We start from the raw sequence: 17,351 nt of genomic DNA, 5'->3' as shown, positions 1-17,351 counted from the left end.
TTGCTGAGGATGATCTAAAGCACATACTTTTTACTACCCTTTGGCTAAAATGGTTGAGGAGGTCTTCCTTGTGCCTGAGTGAGAGGATTTCAATGCTTTTAAATACATAGTGTCCCTTCCAAATCTTGGTTCTGAAAAGACGAATACCCGTGTTAACAAAAAAACTGATGTGGTGGGATGTTTTGTTTTTAATACAATTCTTGGGTTAACAAGATTAAGCTGCAAAATATATGGACAAATTATGGTTTCAGGGAATGAGCTGTTTATAACACATAATTAGATATGACAGGTGTAGCGGCTGTGTGAGGAAAGCCCTGAGCGGTAACAAGCATGATGATGTGTCAACAATCCTGAGGACAAGAGAACTTACCTAGATAGAGACCAGTCACAGGGCAGTGGCTTACAGGGTGCCTCCTCATGGCCTCAGGCTGACCCTGCCAGCAGCCCCAGCCTCTATTTCCCTCTTCCAGAGGCCTCAGTAACTCCATACAAGCTTTCCAAACATAAATAACCCAATTGATAGGTTAATTACAAGAGTCCCACAACCATAGTCCACAATTTCCCAGCAATATCCAAACACTACATTCAAGGCCCAACAATCTAAAAACAAACCAAATATAGCTCTGCCATTTCTCACTATGTCCCAGCTCTCTGGTACAGTCCCAATATCTCATCCCACCTAGACTCTCAGATGCAGTGCTGCATCTCCCACCACATCTCACCCCAGCCCCACTAGCTGGGGTGCATCTATGCCCTGCTTCATTCTCAGGATTGGTGCTAGCTCTTGCCAGGAGACATTAGCAGCTCATCCCGATCTCATCATTATCCCCCAGCCTTCAGCCCCTCGGGATCTCTAGCTTCATCTCGCTGGCTGAGAGAGCTAGCAGGCATTTCTCTCTGCTGCTCTCAGCCTCTCTGGCCATGGCTCTCTGGCCTGGGGAAATTTGTAGGTGACCTCTTGATTGCCTTCTGCTTTCACCAGCCTGATTTGGCTCCACTGCTCAACTAGGGAACTCTCACCACTACCTTCTTCAGGGCATCTGCTCCCTGAAGCTCTCAGCCCAGCTCTGTTTCTGAACTCTGACCCTCTCTCTAGACTCTAAGTTCTGGACTTTCCCTTGCATTTGGGCTCGCTCTCATTTGTAAGTTCCAAGGGCAGCCCTGCCCTCCCCATTTCACCAACCGACCATGCACTTGGACTGGGACAGGAGAGCAGGGCTCAGTTTCATTTAAGGGACCAGTTAGGAGAGACAACAAACAACTGAAACTATGCCAATGTGCTTATCCTGTGAAAAGCAGGAGTCAATACTTTTAACTGGAAACAGAATAAGAGCCTCTTCAACCTACTCCCTTATGGCTTTGTTGCCTCTCTTCCCACACTAAACAAAATGCTGATTTTTAAATATCTATGAAAATGTCACTTCAATCACTTTCTGTTTCTTGTTGCATCAAATTCAGATTTTTCATCTTTATATTCAAGGTCCTAAGTACACCTCCACCATGCTCCCATCTTTGCTCTTGTTCTCTTTTATTTACTTTTCATGTCCGGCTGTGCCCCCACTTTCCCCTTCTTTCTTTCCAAGTCAGGTCCTTGAATAGCCCCCATCTCTCAGTGAGCTAAGTAACCTTCAAATCCCTCCTCAAAATTCACTTCTTTTGGTTAACGTTCTACTACTAATCTCTATTCTAATGATCTCTCCTCTAGCTGGTATCAAAGAAAAAAATATGAAACAGAACTACAGTACTAAGTGATCAGTTTAAAAAAAAATGTTCTCCCAAAAACTATTCCCTTCCCCTTCCTCTGTTGAGTCTTCTTAAAGCTACACTAAACCCCATAATTTGTTGATCATTTGTTGATATGTCACCTTTCCAATTAAGATAGTAAGCTCTAGGGGGCAGGTAGCTTAATACTTATATATTAAGTGACACACAAGTATACAGAATAAATAATGTCATGGATGAGTCTAAAAAAATAATATTTTTTTAAAATCCAGTTAATTAGTAACTATATTGTGGCCACCACAAAGCTTGTGACCACCTAGAACTTTCTGGTTGACACATTTCTACATATAATAGCCACAGTGACTTTGGGGATAGAATTCAGATCCTCCCGCTCCATAACCACCAGTTCTTACTGTAACTAGAGCAGAATCCTCTTTGGCAGTTAGTTGGACAGTTCAGATTACACCCAGTAGATGGCACACACTAGTCACTATTATGGGGGAGAAAAAACACTTCTGGAAAAACTGCAGGGGACAAGCTCTCCAGGGTTCCTCCTGTGGAGGCAGGTCCAGTGGCAGCCCCCAAATGTCACTGATTCCTCAGGATCTTCAAGAAGCACATGACCTCCCTCTTTGGATCCCAAAGCTCCTCTCTTCCACCAGGGCTCCTTAGCAACACAACCATTGTAAAGTGGCTGCAATGCAACTGTGAATTCCCCCACTTAGTGAAAGATTTTTGCATTTGGCTGAGTTTGCTGAAAGATTTATAAATGTATATGTACTCAGACAAAGACTAACATCTGGGGAAGCTCCCAAATATAATTTATACCATACAGTGTATGACATACTCTCCTGGTATGCTGATTTTAGGATAGGATTATATGACTAACTGAAAGGCTAAACATTCTGATTCTTTTGTCAAATCAATACTTCATTTTGAAGCCTATCTTATCCAGTGAACCTTCCGTAGAAAATCAGTGCCCTTTAAAAAATACTGTTTAATGCAGACGTTGCTTTTAGTTTTTATTCTTCTTCTTGCTGGGGCTATGTATGTGTGGATTGTAAGTGAGACTCTAGCCTTGTGTGTTACACTTTACAAAGAAAGTGTGTTTAGTCTCCCAATTAAGTTCTAGACACACTTCAGTTTTAAGGAACACCTATAAAAACAGTTATTACATTTTTAGAAGCACTGAGCCTGATCCTTCAAACACATTTACTTGAGTAGTCCTTGGTTACACAACTAGTATCATTGCAGTCAGTTACTACTATCTATTTAAAGCGGAAATGCCCAAACTTCATCACACCGAGGGCTGCAGACACAACTATTCAAGAGCTAAAGACAAAAAATGGAATAGATTGTAGCTGTCCTGTCTTAAATACACAGATGCAGCCTATAGAAATGTTATGAGCTGGATGAAACCTTCTTACTGGTTGAGTCACTGAGATTGAGGGATGTCAATGTACCCCCGACTTAACATAGCTAAGGATAAATTAATCACAATCTCCACCTAAGAGCTGCCCAGGAGTTTTGGACAATGTGGCCTGGGGAGGTAGGGAAAGTTGCCAAGCATTGTTTTAGATAAGTATATGTGAGTGAAGACACACAGAGAAAGCCTGAAGAAAACTAAGCAGGAACCTGTAACCATGGGATGACCTTGTGAAAAATCTATAGAGGTTCCGGGTTGGGACATTAGCTGAAAAGCATCTTGGGTCTATAAACTAAGGAACTAGTCCTTTTGCCTTTGATTCCTTCTGCATTCAGAGAAGCAGGAGTATGTACGTTCCTTGTAAATAAATAAGACAGCATCAAAGATAATGCCAGACTTCAACATCCCCGAGGCCTTGAACTCTGACTAGCTGCTCAGGTCAGAGGGGGTAATAAAATACACCTCCACATATGATGCTCTTAATCCAAATATCCTGGCTACTTGGATCAAAGTGGAACATTGCAAACTGGTACCTGCAGTCTCCTCAGGCTCCATCTCTATTTTAAGAATTATGGGGAGCCTAGAGCTGGTTAGGGGAAATAAATTCCCATGACAACAACTGATACAAAACAAAATTGTTTTAGCCAAAGACTCTCTACCAATTCTTTTGTTTGAGGGCAAGGGTTGAAATGTCAAAAAAAACAAAAACAAAACAAAAAAACCCAACCCACGGCAAGTTTTTGATGGTTCATATGGAAAATTTTGCCCAGCTAGAATTTAGGTTTTTTGATCAACTAAAAAATGTTTAATCAGAAATGGACATCAAAAAAAATTGCAACCAGGTGTAGGGCAGTCAGGGGCTTCCTCTATAGGCCACATTTAATCTATCTGGTTTAAAATACAGCATAACCTTATCATTTCTCAGGCTTTGCTGCCTTCCTGTGGCCATATATAGTCATTCATTAAAGCTATGATACACCTCTACCCTGATATAATGCTGTCCTCGGGAACCAAAAAATCTTACCGCGTTATAGGTGAAACCGCGTTATATTGAATTTGCTTTGATCCGCCGGAGTGCACAGAACACCCCCCACCCCCTCCGGAGCACTGCTTTACCACATTATATCCAAATTCATGTTATATCGGGTCATGTTATATTGGGGTAGAGGTGTATGTATATATTTAACAGTTGCACTTTGTTTCAGTTTCACCTTCTTCATTACATTTTATTTTACCGGCTTGATAATTAATAATGCATTTTAATTTCTTCCCAATTTTCATAAAACATTTCAGCAACAATTAGCACCACTGGAAATGTGCATGAAGTTTTTTAAAACGGTTGGTGAATTTAAACAAGTTCTCATAAAACACACTATGCTTTATAAAAAAACAACACATTACTGATGTCTTTGTTTAAAGTTTTTCAGTACAACAGACATTTCATCCACTTCCCATACCTTTGATTCCTCCTCCAAGAAGTCTAACGTCTCCTTTTATTCAGCAAAGACAGCCATTGGGCAGAGGAGAAGATACTGGGACACCATCTCCTTCTGCTGCAGAGCAAGATTAAATTCTTAGGGACCTGGAGGGAGCAGGATTTTTAGCTGGCTGAAATTATGGCAAAAGACAGCAGACTGTATGCCATCACAGTAGTGATGGGGCTAATCGTTCAGAGGTGGGTGTCAAAATGAAATGTGTGACATGGTTTGCCAAGTGGCTAGTTTAAAGTTGCAGTCCTTTGATCCTGAGTGTGTAACCCTGAATTCCCAATTCACTTCTGTCTTTTGCTGATTCAGATGGCAGACTCTCTACAAGAAAAAGAAAATGGGGAAAGACGAGGTTCCATGCCATTGTACTTATGGAATAAGCAGCATACTTGTGCTGTAATTAGGAGGACAAAGAGAACCACATAGCCAGAGCATTACACTTAAAGATAGATCACCCATGAAGTCAGGAAACTTGGTTTCCATTCCCTGCTGCATAAGACATTGGGCAAGTCATGTAGACACTGTCTGCCTCAGCTTCCCCAGGAAATGGGGACTAATAATGCTTTTCTACCTTTGTGAAGTACTTTAAAATCTATTAATTAAAAGCACTACGTAAGTGCTAAATGATATGGCAAAATTCATTTATCTTACTACAAAGGAACAGTATCTCAGTCAGTGGCAAGGACAAACTATTATTACAAACCTTTTCAAAGCTCAACATAAGAATACCAACACTTTGCCTGGCTAATCCTGTTCTTTTCCACACAAACTAAAGTCACAATCACTTACAGTACAGTCAGTTGATAATGGCCATAAAGGAGCTGCTATTTTTCTGGCCATAGCAGGTGGTCACTAAAAGCAATGTAATTAATATGGACAAATTCTGAGTCCTTGTCTACATAATTTTTCTTAAATCTCTCACTTTTGCACTTCCAGAAGTGGAAGTGCTAATGTAGACAGGCTCTCAGCATTTTAACCACCAAGTCATCTAATCTTATCTCAATTAAAAAGTGACTAGGATCCCAGTTTAGCAGGGTGTTTAAGCATATGCTTAGTGCCAGTGACATTTTTAAAGTTACACAGGTAATTCAGGCCTAAAACACCAGCCTGTCTACACAAGTGTTCCCATCTTTGCCATTCCAGTGGAGCTGCAATAGTGGGAGATTGTACAAAAAATGCTAGTGAAGACAAGGTCACAGGGACCATTAAGGCAGGCAACAATGGCTCATGAGACTCTTAGAACGGTTTTCTCTCTATTCACTTTGAAACTCTACCTCTAGAGAGCTATTCATCTTAGCTATGCCTCCTGAAAACCCATCTCTCTCTCTCTCACACACACACACACATAAACAAGATGGCAGCTGCAGCTGTGCTCTTTAAATAGGCAACAGAAAATGATGCAAAGTGAGCCAGATTGAGGGGAAGAATAATGAATTCGTAGATCCTATTCTGGAGTAGACTTGGGAGTTTGGGCTCCCACCTAAGGTAGGCACATCTTTAGAATCTAAAAATTGGGATCCTCTCACAGGCCAAGTGGATTTTATAACCATTTACTAGGCTGATCTATATTATATGCTGAGGAGAAAAATCTTAATGAAGTGTGAAGGCTGAAATTTTAAGTCACAAGACAGACAAAAAGTCAGAGCTAAGGATCCTCTAACAATCTAGTGCAATGCAATAGGGTCAGTTGCCTCCCAGCCTGCAGGGGCGGCTCTAGAAAGTAGGCTGCCCCAAGCAGCGCGGAGCGCTGCGCTGCCCTTCCCCGGTCCCGCGGCGGGTCCCCTCTTCCCGCGGCTCCGGTGGAGCTCCCGCCGGCATGCCTGCGGCAGGTCCACCGGAACCCGGGACGAGCGGACCTGCCGCAGTCATGCCTGCGGGAGCTCAACCGGATCCGCGGGAAGAGGGGACCCGCCGCAGTCATGCCTGCGGCAGGTCCGCTCATCCCGGGCTCCAGTGGACCTGAGCGGGAGCTCCACCGGAGCCAAATGCCGCCCCCCCGGGAAACGGCCGCCCCACGCGCCTGCTTGGCGCGCTGGTGTCTAGAGCCGCCCCTGCTCCCAGCACCTCCTCATAGCCAGGGGTGGCTCTGCCATACCCTGCATCAGCTACCCTCTTCTTCAGGGCTCCTTAAATAAACTCTGCCGTCCAGAGTCTGTAGAACATTCCCTTTTGGGCCTAATTTATTTATAACCAATTCTACACACTCAATCCTGGGGCTTCTCCCAGGAGAGAAGCCTCCTCTCCCGTGCATCACTGCCAGGCCTTCCTGCGGTCTTCCCTTGCTTTTGGTAGGTGACTCCCAGCCCTCCATGGCTAAAGTCTATTCCCCCTAACATCTCAACCTCAGTCCTGGGGTTTCTCCCAGGAGATAATCTAACTCAAGTTCCAGCTTCACTCTGGATCTTCCCTGCTTTTGGCAGGCCTAGACCTCCCAGACCTACCTGGTGGGAATTTTTTTGTCCCTGAAGTCTGAGACTCTCATGAAACTTTCTATGCACTGCAGCCTGGAGGAGCCTTCTAACTCTGGGCAGCTTCACTCTGCTACAACTTCTTCTTCCTGGTTCCTGTTCCCCCGTGGCTTTTTACAGAGACCAGCTGCCCTCTCCAGAGTCTATTAATGAGTTTCACGTGGCCTGAACCAGTTCCCTCTTGGGGCCCAGTCCACCCGATGCCATATATATACACAATAGCACATACACCAGCTTTCGCTATATAAATAGCTTTTTGTAAATTACTTTATTCTCTGTGCTGCCATACAAGTTCTCTGTGCTGCCTAGTAGTCCAATGTATTTCAGTAGAGTTAAAAGTTATGTACCTATTAAATGCTTTCAAATATTACACAATAGGGTTTTGTTACATTTTCATACAACATGTGTATCTATGCTTATACAGGAAAAAGTGCAGTTCCTTAAATTAGAGAGAAGCATGGTCTAGTGATCCAATCAGGGGACTGGCATCCAGGAACTCAGTTCTTCTCTGTATCTGTTTCCTCATCTCTAAAAGTGATAGTAATTTGTACCTATATAACTCACAGGGGTAAAGTCAGAATCTATTAGTTTGTGTTCCTGAAGTGCTTTGAAGATGTAAGATCAGTGGCCAGGTACAGCAAGGTATTTAAGCATGTACTTAAAGTGCCTGAGGACTGCTATTGCCAAGTGCTCAAAGTTAAGTATGTGCATAAGGGCTTTCCTGGATCAGGGCCTATATAAATGCTAATAAACAATGGCTTAGTTGCTATGAAATTATCTGTTAAAGTAACGATGAACTTTGAGTAATCCAAGCATACACAATAATCTTAATTTTTTAATGTTTTAACATAAGCAATTGAAGTCTCAATCTTGACATTACATTAATGCAAGTTTTAATATATAAGAGTATTAGATTTCATGCACACCAGGTGTGGTTATTTGGATATGCATTTATGAAAAATGCTCCTACAAATGCCCTAAGACACACACCTTAGTGCAGGGGTCGACAACCTTTCAGCAGCGGTGTGCCGAGTCTTCATGTTTACACTCTAATTTAAGTCTTCGTGTGCTGGTAATACATTTTAACGTTTTTTAGAAGGTCTCTCTATAAGTCTATAATATATAACCAAACTACTGTGATATGTAAAGTAAACAAGGTTTCCAAAATGTTTCTGAAGCTTTATTTAAAATTAAATTAAAACGCAGCTCTTATCAGTTTAGTGTGATCCTTGCCCTTGCTTTTCCTTGCTGAGTTTTCCAATGTCTGGCACGTATTTGGATACTTTAAGCTGCACACAGGCTTCTGAGTGATCACTTGTTAACCGGCTGGAACCCCAGATCAATAGCTGAGGTGAGTGGAGCTGGCGGCTGGTAGGGCTGAGCAGGGCTGGAGGCCTGGACCCTGTCTGGAAGGGGGCCTGCGCTGGAACTCCAACCGGAAGCAAGGTGAGTGGGGCTGCGGTGGGGACCCAGGCTGGCAAGGGGCCAGCAGCCAGAACCTCAGCCCGCTGCCACTGCTCTGGGGTTTCGGCTGCTGGCTCCTGCCAGATGGGGTCTCAGCCTGCTGCCAGCCTGTGGTTCCTTCACCCAGACCAGCAACAGGTCCCGAGTGGGACTTTGGAGGGGGGGACGCCGGCTGGCAAGGGGCCAGCAGCCAGAACCCCAAAGCAGCGACTGAGCTGCTCAGCCTGCCCCAGCTCTGGGGGTTTCGGCCGCTGGCTCCTGCCAGCCAGGGTCTCAGCCTGCTGCCAGCCTGGGGTTCCTTCCCCCAGGCCAGCAGCGGGTGCTGAGTGGGACCGGCGGCGGGACCTCGGCTGGCAAGGGGCCAGCAGTGGGAACCCCAGAGTGGCGGCAGGCTCAGAGGCTCAGCCTGCCACCGCTCTGGGGTGTCGGCTGCTGGCTCCTGCCAGCTGGGGTCACAGCCCACTGCCAGCCTGGGGTTCCTTCCCCCAGGCCAGCAGTGGGTGCTGAGTGGGACCGCTCAGCCTGCCCCGTGTGCCATCAAAAATCGGCTCGCATGCCACCTTTGGCACATGTACCATAGGTTTCCGACCCCTGCCTTAGTGCATGTTGCTGAATTTTTGATGAGTTATGTACTGTGCATACTCTTAACATATATATATATATACACACACACACACACACCTCATTCAAGATTACACAAAAAGTTTTATAAGTAGTTTTCATAGCTATCATGCAAAAGGAAATCTAGACCATTTTTTAGGTGGAAAAAAATCTCCTTGTGTGAAATCCTGACTCCACCAATGTCAATGGCCAAGCTACCATTGACTTCAATGAAGCCAGCATTTCACTGTTTGCTTTGAAATGGTTTTTAAATAACTAAAAGTAGTATAAAACACTATAAAATGTTTCGTTTCTGTGCTTAATTTAAGCATGCAACTTTTCAGACAAAAAATTGAGATATCTATAAAGAAATGAAAATAGGGGAGTTCAAATGGAAGTGTTACCTCAGCTGTAGCTATAGACAAGGCGGGTCTATGTACTCCACAGCAAACTTAACCCACATTCTGTCAGAAAGTCCCTAGAATCTGTGGCAGTCTGGTAAAAATTGTTAAAGTTCTATGGCAGTTTCACATAATTTTTTTAAATGGCAGTTTTAACTGGATTAGAGATGAATATGAGAAATATACCCAATACAGTAGTTTATTTTTATACTAATTTAGTTTATTTTATGCTGTCCCACATTGTCAGTAGGCCACAAATTGTGATCTTTAGGTTTCAGAATTATCAAATTCATGGGGGAGTTCACATGTCTCTGAATTATTGTTTCATGCTGTCTGTAAACTCAGGAAGGCACCACTGTATTGGTTTGTACTCAGGTCACCTTTTGGAGGAATCTTCAGAACTATAAGGGCTAGAAATGACATTTTGATCACATTCCTGTGGCAAACAGTGGATTTTGCAGCAAGTTCCACAGTACTGAGGAATATTTTAGCATTTCTGCAGCTTAGCATTTGCCTCAGGAAGTAGCAAACACAAACTTCTCAGAAAGATCAACATTTACTAATAGAGTGGGGGCACTTCAGGCAAACATGGCTGATAGCAGCCTGGAATATGCCACAGAATTGTACCATGTTTTAACATGATTGTGAACAATTATGTTCAGCATCATGTCACCTAAAATGATTAAACAGTGGCCTAAGCTAGGTTTAATGACAATTAGCTCACATGACGCTGAATGTAATTTGTCCTCTACCTTTGCAAGGTCCCAGAGCTCAGGCTCTGGCCCAAGCCCAAATATCTACACAGCAATTTTTCAGCCCCGGAGCCTGAGCATCACAAGCCCAAGTCAGCTGACCCAGGCCAGCCGTGTCATGGGGATATTTATCCCCATGTAGACATACCCTGAGTGTCTTCCAGGGTAAACAAGACTTGAAGGAAAAGCAGAAAAGCACCCTCTTTTAATTTAAAGTTAAAAACTTTCAGAACTTCTTCACAAAGAAATAGAGTGCATAAGCCTAATTTTCCCTTTAAGCATTTCATACTTACGCAGCAATTTGGTGGCCCATTCAGAATTGCAGTGAGAGCAAAGAACTTGCAAAATTCCTGTCGTGCTGCAAACCATTTGCTCTCAGGTCCTTTTTTTGGGCAGTCTCTTGCTGTTCTTCCTCAGTCCCTCTTCCTCACTAGACTCTTCTCACTTCTTCATTTCCAAGCAATTCTTCCCATAAGCCTCTTCAATTACCTGCTGCAGCCAACTGGCCTGTCCATTGGCAGCTATGACTACAGATCATGCCAAAGCTGCCTCTCAAATTCCCCCCCTACTCAGGCTGTCACTTCAACTCCTCCTTTTCCAGACACCCTGATTCTCCTGTCACTGTTCCAGCTCTCCCTTCTCAGACTGCTGCTCCCCACCAGCCTCTTTCTTCAAGACGGTCTCTCAGCTCCAATAGCCACCTGATTTTCCTCTGAAAAAATAAACTAGTACTAAAGGAATTAGCTAGGCTCCCTCCACCCACAAGATCATTATTTTTGTAACTGGAGACCTTCTCTAATCCAAAAACCCAATAATGCTCCCTAAAGCCCCCCATCATGACATAACCACTTTGCAGCAAAAATAGCAGAGCACCTGAGTGATGTCTCTTTTAATTACTTTTACAAAGCAACTAGTTAAAGAAGACTAGATAAACAATAGGTTGAGTAATCTGTTTGAATAAACTGGTTTAGAGGCAAGCATACAAAATCAAAGAAAAATCTGTGGCTTCCCTCTCAATCCATTAAAGCTAGGTTGATCCAATAAGATATCTAAGGAATGGAGGGCAAAGAGCATTGTAAATGTAGCAAGTATCTTTGGAATTTTGGACTCTGCTCCTTTGAAAAAGCTATAAACGAATTTCACACCAGATTCCCCTCCACCCTCATTTACAACTCCCGTGTCTCTTGGAATTGGGTACATAGGAACAAAATCATGTTTTACTTATCTCTGAGAAGATATCAGAGAATTACTAGAAGACTTAAGTATCAGAAGGGTAGCCATATTAGTATGGATCTGTAAAAAGCAACGAGTCCTGTGACACCTTAAAGACTAACAGATGTATTGGAGCATAAGCTTTCGTGGGTGAATACCCACTTCGTCAGACGCATTCACCCATGAAAGCTTATGCTCCAATACATCTGTTAGTCTTTAAGGTGCCACAGGACTCATTGTTGCTTTTTATAGAAGACTTAAGTTGGCTACATACAAAGATCAGAGGGGTAGCCGTATTAGTCTGGATCTGTAAAAAGCAACAAGGGAGGATGAGGCCCTCTTCTAGCAGTTGAGGTGTGGCTAGCCAACTACAAAAGCAGTTTCTCCACCCTTGGTGTTCACACCTCAACTGCTAGAAGAGGGCCTCATCCTCCCTGACTGAACTAACCTCGTTATCTCCAGACTGATTCTGGCCTGCATATTTATACCTGCCTCTGGAAATGTCCATTACATGCGTCTGACGAAGCGGGTATTCACCCACGAAAGCTTATGCTCTAATACATCTGTTAGTCTATAACAGGGGTCGGCAACCTTTCAGAAGTGGTGTGCTGAGTCTTCATATATTCATTCTAATTTAAGGTTTCACATGCCAGTAATACATTTTAGTTTTTAGAAGGTCTCTTTCTATAAGTCTATAATATATAACAAAACTATTGTTGTATGTAAAGTAAATAAGGTTTTTAAAATGTTTAAGAAGCTTCATTTAAAATTAAATTAAAATACAGAGCCCCCCAGACCGGTGGCCAGGACCCAGGCAGTGTGAGTGCCACTGAAAATCAGCTTGTGTGCCGCCTTCGGCACACGTGCCATAGGTTGCCTACCACTGGTCTATAAGGTGCCACAGGACTCTTTGTTGCTTTTTACATACAAAGAAACATTACAGGAAGAATAGCTACTGGCACACCTACCCCACTTTGCAGGGTCCTAGAGTCCAAGTCCAAACATCTGTCCTGCATTTAAACAGTCCCTTAGCCTGAGCCCCACAAGTTCAAGTCAACTGGCACAGGCCAGCCACAGGTTTTTAATTGCAGTGTGATCATACCCAGTGTGTCACAGCTAAAAAGAAGGAACAGATTGTTTAGCATAAGTAGTTAACACACATTTTGACACACATTCAACATGAAGTGGCCCATGAAGATTCATGTTTTTAAATCTTACAAAATCAGTTCAGCCCTCTTGCCAATGTATGGCCCTGTATAAGTGAGAGATTACTAGTTACTATTACTGTCTGAATATACACATGCTTAAATAATAATTATATATATATATATTTGGTATTTTGACAACTGACACATTAATTTTAAATTCCAGCCTTGCCTGGGTCTCTGTTCTCACTGAAAGAGAGGCACTTTAGATCTGTCTGAAGAACTATGGTTCACAAAGTGACTGAATGAAAATGAGACATTGGCCATGAAAGTGAGAAGGTGGAAGCCTAGGCCTTGAATGGACTTATTCTGCAAGAGCAGTGATTCCCAAACTATTGTCTGCAGAGAGCTGGCTCAGCACGTGTGGTGCTGTATGATTGAATATGACCATTTTTATCATTGTTTCTACAACTGTTATGCAATTGCAACTAATCTTGTACAAAGTATATCACAAGGTATCAATGGAAAAGTTAAGATTTGCTAACTATGATCATCCTGTTTATATGCATGTATCATCTTTGTTTCTGAAGTTATGAATATTGGCTATTTACAGGTATCTTATACATGTGTTGTATTCCTGGGTCACAGCAGATAGAATTTAAATTGGTGCAAGACAGCTATGTATTGATGGCCCATCAAGGACACTAAACTTTCACAATGGGCCATAGAATAAACTCATCCTGCCCATATCACTCTTCCTGTGCACACCTCAGTCTCTGAGGGGCCAATGGCCACTCCCTGTGAGTTATCAAAGCATGGATGGGCATGTGACATGCAGGGGAGCCCTTGCTACACCATCGCTCCCACCTGGTAGTGAGCCAAAGCGCTTTGGAAGCATGGCCTTGAGCCCACCCTGCAACAAGCCTGATTCCCCCACCCCCATCACCAACTAGAGGGCGGCAGGATCCTCCTGCATGCAGATCTCCCCACCCTCACCCCACCGCCACATCCCTGCCTCTCTAGCCCCCTACCCGGGTGTGGCTCTTGCGCCTTGTCACAGCTGTCTCGCCCTGCCCCCCCCCCCCTGTGGTAATCTCCGCCCGAGCGCACGGGCCCGGCCTTGGACAACCGGAGGGGAGGGACAGGGGCGGAGCAGGCTGGGCAGCCGCAAGAAGAGGAAGCTCCGCTGCTGCTGGGGCTGCCCCGGACGCGCCGCTGGCTGCGGCAGATTCGGCACCGTCTGGATCCCGGGGAAGCAGCAGGAACGGAGTCAGCTGCCGGGCTCTTCCCCCCGTGCTTCCCTAGGGTGTATGCGCCGGTCCCCAGCCCTGCATCGCCGGGCGCTTCCCCATCCCCGTGCGTGTGCCGCATCCCGCCGCCGGAGCTGCCTTTGCTGCCATGAGCCTGCTGGAGACCGATCTGCAGGTCCTGACCCGGGAGCTGTCCCTGTACCTGGAGATCCAGGTGCCGGTGGGGCTCTTCGGTTCCAGTGTGGGCTTGTCCCTGGTGCTGGGCTTCAGCGCCGCCTTCGCCTGCTATTACCTCAGTAGCATCGCCAAGGTGAGTGGAGACAGGCGGTAGGGTGGTTCTGCGGTAGAGAACAGAGGATGCTCTGACAGCGTTACACTAGGGTCACCGTCAGGTTCAAACGCTTTTTTAAAAAGGCAAATGTCCCTGGCTCTGATACAAATCGCCGCTAGCTCGCTAAAGCCGAGAGGAGTTTGCAAACCTCAGACACTACAGCACTCGCCCCCTTTCCTCGCGTCTGAAGTTTCTTTCACCTTTGGACAAATAAAAGCAAAGCCGGACTGATTTCACTTTCTAGGCGGCTTCCAGTCAATGTCACTGTCGCCTGAACTAGAAGGGGGCTCCTTTGTCTGGGCTGCACACACTGCCGGGGGAATGCTCATTTGTACTGATGTACGGGATTTTTAGTTTTATTAAGTCTATTTTTTCATATCCAATTTTTCTGAGGGTGGGCAGGGGGATGGTGAGAAAATTATCCTGACAGCACCCTTTTGTCAGTTTCAGTAGACAGACTTTGGGTACAAGGAGTGTTGGAAGGAGAAAGTAAGAAAATTCTCCCCCTTCTAAACCATCTGTTGTCTGGCTCTAAACATTTACTAACATTGTGCCAAAGAAAGTAATTTATCTTTCTCCTCTGTACAATTTTTCTGTTCCCTGCATTGTCATTAGCTAGATATACATACTTTGACATGCAGCTTAGACACTTCTATGTTTCCCTCCATGTATTTCACAAATAATTGACTCTGAAGGGGTTCACTTGCCACAGGTGCACCTCCTTGTGGCTGGGTCTGGTTGTTATTTTTTTACCTCATCTGGTACTTCTATTGGTCAGCCCTCTGTCTGAATTGGGGTGCTCCCTTTTAACTCAGCCTTCTGACCAGGTCCCTTTATAGTCCCTACCCCCGCTTCCAGGGTAACACAGTCACACCAGACAAGCTGTCAGGACACCACCTCAGAGGGTCTTCCATTGCACCTCTAGGTCCTGCACCACTTCCCAGTGGCTAGTAGGGGAAGCCAGGCCCTCCTGCTAATCCAGTCCAGGGACCCTCTGACGCAATCCAGACCCGCTCAGTCTCAGTTGTTGTTTCCCTCCTCTTTCCTACCCCAGTATCGCCTTGCCTGTCCCTGGGTTTATCAGCAGAGCTTCCCTGTGACTACCTTCACCCCCTCTAGACTTCTTGTGAGACTGCCTAGTCCAGGACGGGACCTCAGGGCTTACCTTCCCACCAGCTCTCCTCCTTGCCCCGGCTAACTCCCTTTCCTTCTAGAGCAGTGGTTCCCAAACTGGGGTTTGCAAAATGTTATCAGGGGGTTCTCAGAAAAAAATTCTGTAATGGCGGACAGAGCCATCCCTAGGGACCCTGGGCGCCGGGCCGGCAGTCCGAGCCCTGTGACCATGATTTCCTGGCAGAACAAGTTTAAGCTTTGTTGTAGTCGTGCATTGTTTGCCTGGACTGCTCAAGACCCAAATGCTTGTGGGAGGAACTCTTTATTTGCATTAGCTTCTTAAATACCTTCATGCTGTTTCACGTCTGGTACTCCTTGATGAAACATGTAGGAGGCTTAATCAAAGTGATATGAGCTACAAAAGTGAAATCTTGGAAGAGTGTTGCCGTTTTCATAATGTAACAAAATTATAAATGTAATGATAGATAATAATGTAATAATAAATAGTGTGTAATTAGTGTGTCATAAAAAAACCCAAATTATTTCCAAGATCACTGTTTCTATAATTTATACTCAGGTAAGGGAGAAAATCCCTATAAATATTCATTTTAGGAGGAGGTTCATGAGATCTGATATTTTTGTGAAAGGGGGTCACAAGTTGTTAAAGTTTGGGAAGCACTGCTCTAGAGAGTGATTACAGACCTCCTCCCTACAGCCCCTTCCTGCTCTCACTTCCTGACTTTATACTATTAGCCCAGATCTGCCCCCAGCTGGGCTTTGTCTGCTACTAGGCCCTATCAAGCCCCGGTTCCTCTCGAGATACAGCATCTAAGGTTAATTGACCTACCAGTCCCACATTAACATGGTGAGGGCTTGTGTGAGGTGGACCCCACATCACAGACTCAAATAATTTGGATGCAATGAGCCAGATCCTCATCTGATGTAATTTACACCAGATAAGGATTTGGCCTGATGTTTCATCTGTTGAGAAAGTACAGGAAACAGTGTATATGATTACTGGGAATATACACAGAGACTTTTCCACCAAAGGAAGGATGGCCTTGTGGTTAAGGCAAAAGACTGGGTGCCAGGAGAATTTGGTCCTGTTGCTGGCTGGGCTTTAGGCTGTGTCTAGCATTTTTCTTCAAATTTCCCACTGTTGCACTACTGCTGAGAAGCTAGAGAGGACTAAGTAACATCGTGTTTAAAATACTAGCAACTTGTCAACACTAGCGCTCCTACAGACCTCAAACTTCCTGTACGAAGGGTGTGTTGGTTAAGCTTTGTGTTTCTTTATTTCCCCATCTGTGAAATGCGGGTAATAATATCTGCCTATTACACAAGCTTGTTTTGAGACATAGGTCATGTTTGCTAAGTGTTTTCCATCCTTTGATGGAAGGCATTGTGCCAGTGTAAACTATTTTTCATGAGAGTATAAATACTTTAATAATCTGTTTTAGAAACATCTCATGAATCCATAATGTTTAGAATCAATAGTGTTGTTCTTTGCTTTTTGCTGGTGCTTTTTGATGTACTTACGTTTTTAAAATGAAAGCAAAATTAATTACAAAAATAAATCAGCTCACTGGTAGAGAATGAAACAGCCTTGCCTGAGTTTTGTTCATGGATGCTGCATACCTGACTGTGGTCTCTCTCCGTAGAAACCTCAGTTGGTGACTGGCAGTGAGAGCTTCAGCCACTTTCTCCAAGAACATTGTCCTGTAGTGACAGAAACTTACTACCCCACAGTATGGTGCTGGGAGGGCCGGGTACAGACCCTCTTGCGTCCCTTCATCACCTCAAGACTCCCAGTGCAGTACAGGAAGTGAGTGCCTCTTTCTTGCAAGTTATTAATTTTTCTGCAGCCACGTTGTCATTAATGCTGTTAGTATTTCATGTAACTACTAATTTAGGAACCACCAGAACTCAGATACCACAGTAATGCTTGTGGTATAATAACCTAGATAGATCTATATGTTT

At 44.3% G+C, this 17,351-nt stretch overlaps 1 protein-coding gene across 4 annotated transcripts in view; it reads left to right on the top strand.

Moving 5' to 3' along the window:
- The window catches only part of ABHD3 (abhydrolase domain containing 3, phospholipase), a 47,944-nt gene that overhangs the window by 1,431 nt on the left and 29,162 nt on the right, over positions 1-17,351 (top strand). For 2 of the 4 annotated variants that reach the window (XM_039522297.1, XM_039522301.1), the window contains exons 1-2: positions 13,860-14,237; positions 17,033-17,196. In XM_039522297.1, the coding sequence (XP_039378231.1) occupies positions 14,076-14,237; positions 17,033-17,196 (326 nt within the window). In that variant the 5' untranslated portion in view covers positions 13,860-14,075. Of the gene's footprint in view, positions 1-4,649; positions 4,824-12,903; positions 13,193-13,859; positions 14,238-17,032; positions 17,197-17,351 lie in introns of those variants that run through there. The other 2 variants (XM_039522299.1, XM_039522298.1) reach the window with 2 other exon arrangements.

This window comes from Mauremys reevesii, linkage group 2 (assembly GCF_016161935.1).
Source record: "Mauremys reevesii isolate NIE-2019 linkage group 2, ASM1616193v1, whole genome shotgun sequence".
NCBI classification, from domain to species: Eukaryota; Metazoa; Chordata; order Testudines; family Geoemydidae; genus Mauremys; species Mauremys reevesii.
The sequence above is the reverse complement of the archived record's forward strand: the minus strand, read 5'-3'. Positions and strand labels throughout refer to the sequence as shown.